We start from the raw sequence: 9,310 nt of genomic DNA, 5'->3' as shown, positions 1-9,310 counted from the left end.
CAGCGGCGACGGCGAGGCACGACAAAAGCGGCGGCGGCGGGATTGGGGGTATTTAAGGAGGGGGGTTGTGGCTTGGAGGAGGGGCAAGGCGGCGGGGAGGAGGAGTCCCAGCCGGACTCCTGGTCTGAGGCGGCGGCGGCGGCGGTCTCCTGAAGGGAGACGGCGGCGCGGGGGAGCAGGCCGGCTCGGCTGGGCTTCGGCCCATTCGGGCGCTAAAACTTTTTTTTAATAATTCCGCTGAAACTAAAAAAATCCTAGAAAATAAAATAAAATTCTAAAAATGCCAACACAAATTTGCACCGTTTAAATAAAATATTTAGAACAAAATGAACATTTTCTTGGCCCTAAAATGCAACTTTGTAAAAACGTGCAATTTTTCTAATTTGAATAAAATAGCAATAAACTCCGGATAAAAATCAAATATTTGATTTTAATCTTTTTCCTCCAATATTTCATTTATTTTGGAGAAGTCATATTATCTCCTCTCATGTATTTATTTATGAAATATTTTCGGAGAGAAAAATAATTAAAACCAAAAATCTTCGTTTCAGTATTTGATAAAACTCAAATATGAAAACTGCGAAATCCTCAACCCTCTCCGAGGGTCCTTGAGTTGCTTAGGATTTCGAGGATCGCAAAACGAAATGCAATAAAATATGATATGCATGGATGATCTATGTATAACATTCCAAATTAAAAATTTGGGATGTTACATTCTAATATGACAGTGCACGCGTTGACATGCCCCTTGTACTGGCCCTGCCAAGCAAATGGACAGTTCTTCCATTCCCAGTGCATACAATCTATGCTGCCAAGCATGCCTGGAAAGCCTCTAGCTGCGTTGGTCGCCAACAATCTCTCTGTATCAGCTGCAGTTGGCTGCCTCAAGTACTCTGGACCAAACACCTCGATCACAGCCTAGCAAAACTTGTACATTAACATCCGACATGTTGTCTCACTCATACGCACATACTCATCCACCAGATCGCCTGGAATTCCATATCCAAGCATGTGGATGGCCGCGGTGCATTTCTGGTAAGAGGAGAATCCAAGCTTGCCAAGGACATCCGTCTTGCACTCGAAGTATGGGTCATGAGCAACCACTCCCTCTCAGATACGATTGAACACATGCCTTGCCATTCGAAAACGGCGACGGAATTTATCCGGCTTAAAGAGTGGGGTGTTGGAAAAGTAATCGGCATAGAGCAGTGCGTGACCTCTCTCCCTGTTGCGGTTCACGTTGAGAGCACGGCCAGGGACTGACCCCCTGTACCGAGGAAGCTGCCGTTGAATATGGTCTTGAATGACCAGTGCAGCCACCACAAGATCGTCATCATCCGACGACGAATCGTCCGATGAACAAAGAAAGTGATGAAAGAAAAACTCATCTCCACTGTCCATACCTTTGTTGGCAAAATGTCGAACACCTTACGGTCGTGGTGGCGAAGAGGCCGCGATGATCACCTCGACGCAGCAGGGGTGGTTGCCGGCCGGCTACTGGCCGCTCTGGAGCTCTCGTCGAAATCCGCCGCGGCCGCCGTGGTACGTCACCGGCGGTTGTGTCCCCTCTGCCACCGGCAAAGACGACGACGGCCAAACCTCCTCCGATCGACGGCCAAAACTACGGCGAAAGTGCGGACGTGGTGGCGGCCATGTCGAGACGTGGTTTGGTATGGACGGTCGGGGGGCTGCGCGGTGAGGAGGCGGCCGGAGAATAGCGGCGGCGCCGGCGGCGGGGCGGGGCGAGGAGAGAGGGTGGAAGTGTTGGGAGCGGAGGGACTGCTAGTGTCCCCGACAGGCGGGCCACGGGGGGTTACAAGGGCGTGCGTCGAGACCGTCCGCGCGCATCCTTTCACCCCAACCCGAGTGCAAGTTTGGGCTGGAGATGGGTCAAAAACGGACGGAATCCGGACATTTGTCCGTTTAAGGCCACGCGTTGGGCCACGCTATTCGTCCGTTTTACCCTAAACAGACGCACCCGAACAAAATAGGGTCGCGCGGTGGAGTTGGCCTAATGATCCCGTCTACAGGAGGTCGTCTACAGTGCTTGTGTACAATGCCCACTACAGTGTTTACGCTACAGTAATTAACCTGGTATGCCCGTCCTTCGTCCAATGACTGGCTGGCCGCCAGTCACTGGATCTCTGTCCGCCGAGGGTGCATGCGCCAATGATGCGCGCAAGGCGGCAGTGTCATTGGCAAAGGGAGTGCAGCGCCCGAGCTCCACTGCTCCCTATATTTAACATTTTAAAATTTGTGTTTTTGAAGTTTCAAAAAAATCTGAATTTTTTTCCAGGGATACATATACACATTTTAAATACTCGTGGCAAGTTTTGGTAGAAATCTCGCTTTGTTTTGAGCTATAGGAAAAAAAATCTGATAGTATATAGGAGAAAATGGATCTCATTTATGTCTGAAATTTCTCTTTTTTATATTTCTTAAAATACAAAGTATTTCTTTTTCAGCTTTTTACCAGGCCTTAGGAATGTGTGTATGTATCCACGTATTTGATTTAGGATCTTTTTAGCAAGAAAACTGTGTTTTTCAAAATTTTCAAACCAAGAGCAATGGAGACCGGGAGCTGCAGGCACTTTTCGACACACGCATTGTCTTTGACAACAACGATGGCAGCAAAATATAGCACTACATCACCTTATTATACTTGCTCCTATGATGCCCTTGGAACTGCCGCATCTGTTTGTGCACGAGACCAGTGAAAGAACGAAAAGCAGTAACTTGGCACAAGACGGGCACGAGTTGACTCATTTGTATAAAAATCAAGGCGTGGTAAGTTTCCCTGTTACAATGTACAAAAAGGAACGATGATATCGCACCATGTTGGGCTGCGCAAATTGCGGATACAAGAGATGCCCTGCCATCGGCTTAGTATGTGCTTCCTGTACAGCTGGGGCAGTGCGTGGTGCTGGTCCTCAACTTAAGGTCATCATCAACAGCCATCAGCTCCATGTCATGGGCTATAGGAGTCCCAGGGATTTGAGCTGCTGGACGTGCTCTGCAGGGAGTGGCGGCGGAGACCAATCTGCACGTTCACCGTCAACATCTTCCACAACGTACTCCTGGAGAACACCAAATTGGGGTTATAAAGAGGAGGAAAGACCATGATTGATCAACTCAGGGATAGCAGTGCTCGCCTTTGTTAGCATTCGTTTCGCAAGGATGTGGTAGTGTCTTTGCCAGATCCTCTGCCCTACCATAGTTGCCACCAGAACGCTATAGAAGATGCCGACAACCGTGAAGAGCCCGAGCACGATTACTCCCATGATGAGGAGCAATGGTAACCCTGCTTCCCCTGCACCTCCCAAGCAACCACCACACTCCCCGGCTGTAGTTGCACAGCCTTCAAAGCATGTGGTGCAGTCAGTCCACATGCAAAGTGTGCCAGGAAGATGGCAATCTGCACACATCCTGAAATGAAATAGGAAGGTGAGCGTACAACATACAGATGACCAAGCATGCAGCATTAACGGCTTAACAAATACGTATAATATAGTTATTGAATTAATCGAAACATACCCTGGCTGGCAGCAACAGAGGCACAGTTCTCGACAAGGCTGAGCCAAGTCACTCCGTACTCTTCGGTCATAACACGTTATGAAGCATCCTGATAACCCGAGTAAAGCAAAAAACAACAAAGCTCCTGTAAAAAGAATGAGATGCTCAACTCAGTTCAGAATTCAAATCGAATGGGCAACATAAGTGCATCATATATCTCAGCAACGTAGCCTCCATATATATTTAGGGACTACATAGTGCACGCCACATAGTATAGATCATAACACGATACCCTAGTATTAGTCCATCACAGCATAAATATAACAAACTAATGAATAGGTCTGGTAGGAATGAAAGAGCAACTTCAATCATTGACATGCATGTAAAAGGTAAAGACAGCTGATAGGTCTTTCCTATTCAACATACATCTTTCATCTACTTTGTACTGTATACAGTTAGCAAAATACATTTCCCCACTCATGTTTTCTTTTGCACACTGATAAACTCTTATACTTATAACAGAGATTGGCCAGATAGAATCTAATTGTATATTTCACTTTGTAAACCGTACAGCTCCCGTGCACTTGAGTCCTAAGGATGAACAGGGACTTGTGTGGGCAAGGATTGAACTCCACCCCACGCATTCAGACAAGGGCATGACATATAAATTCATTGTCAAACAATCATGCAAAACAGGTACAAGTAATAACAAAATGTGCAAATGATTAAGTTGTTTACCACATATATAATAAAAAGTAACTTCATTATCGAAACCCCAGGCCGTCCTCAGCCAATATTGCTGGTACCCATCAATAAAATGTACCAAATAAGCCAATGCAGAGATAACCTGAACAAAGGAGTGAGAAATACTGTTTATCACTCAATACATCATTAGACAAAGAATAGTGACACAAATATCAAAGACTTACAAACTGGACTAGAGCAAAGATGAATAATATATCTCTAGTAACAAAGAAACGAAACTTTAGTGTTCGCCATTTCCTGTCAGTGTGGACATGAACCCTCAAGTAATAAGGAGCCTTGCAGGTGGTGCAATGAGAAAATGCAAATCCCTCCTGTATGTGACAAAGCATCAAGCACTGTTAGTATCTCACAAGAAAGACACATTTTCATTAGAAAGGCAAGCTACAAATAGCTTAGACGAGTTGACAACAAAATGCAAAGAGACAGATGACTGAATGCTTTTGCATATGCAACAGGAAGAAGTTATATATTTAACTTTTTGTTGAACAAATAGAATTCATATTCCCAACAATTGAAAGAGAAAATGTGTATCATACAATGTTCAGGATATCGGTAGCTGGTACCATATCAGTCAGGTGGTGAGTAGGGATAAATGGGCGATTTTTCCAGTTAATCGACTGATAAATCAGCTATTTCGTGACCCACCAAGTAGTGATTAACTGATCAAGATGCCGATTAACTGGCCGATATTTGGACTAATGGTATCATACATCATTTCTACTCTAAACTATTGGATCCATCCTTAGAAGAGCATGGTTTATGTCATATCCAAGCCAACAACCTCCATATAGCCTTACCAAACAGCACATCTTCATTTTGATGTAGACATCCCAACATCCTAACAGAAAGTAGAGTTTCCAATACTAAATACCAAAATTGGACCTAGGAACATCTGCCTGATAAACTGGAACCATATTACAAAATTCCATAAGAGTGCATTGTCGGCCAAGGAAAGATCTGACCTACTACTGCATCTTAAATCAAAATTTCAAGGTACAGAGAGAGGATCAGTATATTCAGAATGTTCATGCAATAAAAAACTTTTTGTTTTGACCTGAAACTGTGCCAAAGGTCCATATAGCAAATTTGTTAAATGACAATGGAATACTTATAGGTGGTATTTACTAGTAATACAAACCTTGATTAATGCATTTTCAGAAGCATGTCTCTTTGGGCCAACAATGGCAATATCATGTCAATCATGGATCTACCTGATAGTGCAAGTTTTTTTTATATATTTTTTAGTTACTGAATTCCTAGTTACAACAGAATGCAGTTGCATAGTGTTCATCCATATGATTCATTGTTGTTGTAAAACTTTTATAAAAAATTTCTTCCGTTTAGACTGTGGACATACATGAATGTCCTGACTGTTCAATTTCCCCAAAAGCAATCTGGAGTTGCTCACTAGTCTCTACAATCACACTCGTAAATGGCATAACTTAAACACGAAAAACAGGGTTGTCACTTGTCACACAAAACTCTAATCAACAAAATAGAAGAAAGACACGGGCAGGATTGACTCCAACAGCAGGTCAAGAGCTAATAGGCCTACATGTTGAAGGCGAAACTTGGTGAACTTACCATATGTATTCTAGTTGTCTGTAACTCTATGTGATCCATGAATGAATTGATTGATTATTAGTACAATGCAAGGCAGTCATTCCTAAATGGCTACAACTCTATCTATAAGCACATACCAGGGTATAGCTTCCACACATTGTCATAATTAAGCTAAGAAACCACATTTGTAACCCTGGGTGGATCCATCACACAATCACATCGCTTCGGAGCTCCCGGATAGCACCAGGGCATCAGCGGAATGAGAGCGCCTACCTTGACCGCTCTCCAGTGGTCGAGGCAGTCGCGGTGCACGTACTTGGATGTCCCCTTGCACTTGCAGGGCGCGATGAAGTCTCTCCCTACACCGAGAGAAGCAGTCAACCCCTGGCAAAACAAAGAAAACACGGCCAAGGATAACGGCGGGCAGCGGCGGGAACAGCTCGCGCAGGACGGATCCAGCCGTACGTACCGTCGGTCTCGAGGCAGATCCGGCACTGGAGCTGGTCCCCGGCACCGGCCTCGAGGTCGATCTCCGAGGATGTCGGCGGGATCAGCGGCGAGGCCGCCGAGGACAACCCCCTGGCCTTCTCCTCCTCCATCAACCACTGCAGCGCACCGCCCGGAGCCCTCCCAACGAGCGTACGCTTCTAGAACCTTCCAGGATAGTCCATTCGGAACCCTAACCTCTCCTCTCTTTTTTTCCCTCGCCTCGATGGATTCGACGGGACGAGGAGGGTGCGAGGAGGAGGTTGGAGTCCAGTTGTTGGGGAATAGACAGGTGCGTAGCGAAGCGCCGAAGCGAGGTATATGTGGGACCGGAAACTTTTGCGACGCGGACATTGACAATTGACCAGGAAGCTTCCCGACGTGCTTTTTTAGCCAACCTTCGCGGCAGTTCTTTTTAACAGAACCTCGTTACATACTCACATACACTCTTTTTGATTGTTTGAATTGCTTACCATATACGTAAACATAGCATACGCTCATTCCTATCAAGGCACATAAGCAACTACCGAGTGAAGGAGAGGAATATAACTGTTAGAGTGGTGAGCTCTTGTGACGCGCCCCCCTCGTGCCGGCAGCGTCAGTTGCCATTGGAGGGGAGCTCCCGGCGCCGGATCTACCGGGGTGCGGATTGGGGGTGCCGGACCTTGCCGGCCCTAGCCGGACCGCCGGGGAGGATGGAGAGGCGGAAGCAGCAGGGTGACCGTTTCTGGCTCCTCGAGGAGGAGGCAGAGGAGAACGATGTGGAGGATCGAACGGGGAGGGTGATACGGCCACGAGTCTCTCTGATATTACCATTGTTGCTACTGCTCAAGAAAATATATTCGTTATTGCCATGCATCAGGGAAAGATGGAAGAAAAGGATGCTCTAGTTGAAGGTACGTACATGCATATCACGTCCTTCATGGAGATGCACTCACATAAGAAAGAGGGGGTGTTTAACATGCATGCATGGTCTAGGGAGAGGTGCATGTGCGTGCATGTAGGAGGCGACCTGTACACTAGTACGTTTGAACCAGAAAACAAAAAAGATAAGCAGGATATACAGCGTCCGGGCTGGTTTAAAGACGTGGTAGTGAATATTGATTTTCTATTTCTGTTCTTACCTCGTAAGGAAAATATTAATGATGTAATCGGGCTGATCAGATCATGGGATTTCCTTTGCTTATGTGTGTTAGGCTGGGGCCCACCAGAAGGAGCAAGACTACAAAGAAAAAGGTGTCTCACGCACCGTTTGTTCAGAATCCATCATATTTATGATTTACGTTTTTCTGGTAGTTTAGATAGACATCAAGATGTAAAAGGCAATATCAATTATATTGAGTCCAGATTAGTTTATTTCCATTGCTTGATTTCCAAGTTAGTTTAGGGTGTTCGGCTACAATATAAGGCAAGTCCATACGTCATGTAACAGCAGGTTATTTTGAGATGAATTAGACACCGTGTGTGTTCCGGCCAACGGCCATTATCGAGTTTAGAGAATTCTTGTCCAAAATCTCTACTGGCGTGTGAGTTCCTGCGACGCGACACGTAGGGGATTACAAGTTGAGCATATATGGTTCGTCCACGTTATTCCTTCGGTTCGAGGGGTTGGTGTGTTGTTTCCGCGGGATTTGCGAGCATCTTCGTAAACCTGCTACCATTACTAGCTGCGATGGAGGTTTGTGCCGTGAAAGATCGGGCCAACAAGGGATCGACCCTCGTCTCAAGGTTCGCTCCACATCAGAGGGCGAGGGAGGGGCCCATGACCTTGGATGCTACTGCTCCGGCCCTGGTAAGGGTGGGGCGGGCGCCGAGGAGGAGCCGGGCGAGCTCGTTGAAGCGAGGGACGGAGTGGATACGGGGGACGGTGGTGGATCTGAGCGGGAGCTGGGGCTCGCCTCACCGTGGAGAAGCTTGGCGGGGAGAATGGTTACGGCAGATGGGACGAGAAAAGACCTGGGATGGGTGCAGGTGCATCGGAGGAAGAGCTGCACGTCCAGCTGGCTCCGGGTTGGGCAGCGCAGGGTGGATCGACCGGCAAGGGGCGTTTGGGGCCGATTCCGCGGCTGCGGGGGGAGGGGGGTCTGTGCGCATCGGTGGAGGTGGGTGTGCAACGAGGGCCAGGGCCGCCAAGGAGACACCTGGGGCCGTTGGGGGGGCTCATCCGGTGGGTGGCGGCCGAGCGAGCACCGTCGGTGTTCACCGAGGAGGAGTTCCCTTCGGTGGGCCATCGGAGGTGGGAGAAGAGGATGGTGGGGGGTTGGGCCGTGAAGGTGGGCCGGTGTAACACCCCTAGTGTCATACTAAAGTAATCTTCTGTTAATGGTGACATGTCATCATGTTACTGTTGCTAATCTTCACTTGATCCAAATCACAATTCAAATTCAAATTCAATCTAAAGTCAAAAAATTCATATTTTTCAGACATGAAATCTAAAATGTTCATCTTATGCCAAATAATCCACAACTAATATTGGTGTGAAAGCACAAGTGCTCCCTAGGTGGTTTTGATAATTGATGACAACATATCTCTTGTTGGACTAACATTTCGATCTAGCATGTTTCAGATAAGTTCAACAATGGAGTGGCATGGACTAAAGGTTGTGGGAACCCCTTCAAGATGCTAAGGACAAAGGATTGGCTAAAGCTTCAAGCTCAAGACTCCTCATTTTACATTTTAGTGATCCAAGATCACATTGAGTCTTTAGGAAAGGCCAATACTATTAAGGAGGGATGATGTGTTGCTTAATGAGCCTCTTGCTTCATGTGCTTAGTGATATGCTCCAAAACCCTCAGCTACTTTCCCACTTCCACATATGACCTAAACCCTAAGCCAAACTCGGTCCTACCAATTCTTCCTATCCGGCGCCACCGAGTTCCACTTGTCATAAGCCACTGCCAAACCCTAATCATTTCGGTCTCACCGATGGGATCTCGGTCTCACCGAGATGGGCTTGCAAACTCTCTGTTACCCATTGCAATAT

General features: G+C 46.8%; 1 protein-coding gene across 1 annotated transcript; it reads right to left on the bottom strand.

The window, feature by feature from the left end:
- Positions 1-2,736: 2,736 nt before the first annotated feature.
- On the bottom strand, positions 2,737-6,630 carry LOC123086050 (uncharacterized). Its single transcript, XM_044507742.1, has 7 exons — positions 6,311-6,630; positions 6,115-6,200; positions 4,443-4,589; positions 4,252-4,360; positions 3,535-3,658; positions 3,153-3,426; positions 2,737-3,077 (listed from the first exon to the last, which is right to left on the bottom strand). Exons 1-7 carry the CDS (start codon positions 6,438-6,440, stop codon positions 2,976-2,978), a joined length of 972 nt encoding a protein of 323 aa, XP_044363677.1. The 5' UTR covers positions 6,441-6,630; the 3' UTR covers positions 2,737-2,975.
- Between the last annotated feature and the right edge of the window lie 2,680 nt (positions 6,631-9,310).

Source organism: Triticum aestivum, chromosome 4A (genome assembly GCF_018294505.1).
Source record: "Triticum aestivum cultivar Chinese Spring chromosome 4A, IWGSC CS RefSeq v2.1, whole genome shotgun sequence".
In the NCBI taxonomy this organism is placed as follows: domain Eukaryota; kingdom Viridiplantae; phylum Streptophyta; class Magnoliopsida; order Poales; family Poaceae; genus Triticum; species Triticum aestivum.
Note: the sequence above shows the minus strand (reverse complement) of the source record. Positions and strands in the feature narration are given on the sequence as shown.

Coding starts and splice junctions, on each gene's coding strand:
- LOC123086050 (XM_044507742.1), bottom strand. CDS start 6,440: ATGGAGGAGGAGAAGGCCAGGGGGTTGTCCTCGGCGGCCTCGCCGCTG. Junction 3,427..3,534: donor CTCTGTTGCTGCCAGCCAGG/GTATGTTTCGAT, acceptor ATTTCATTTCAG/GATGTGTGCAGATTGCCATC. Junction 3,078..3,152: donor CGAAACGAATGCTAACAAAG/GCGAGCACTGCT, acceptor GGTGTTCTCCAG/GAGTACGTTGTGGAAGATGT.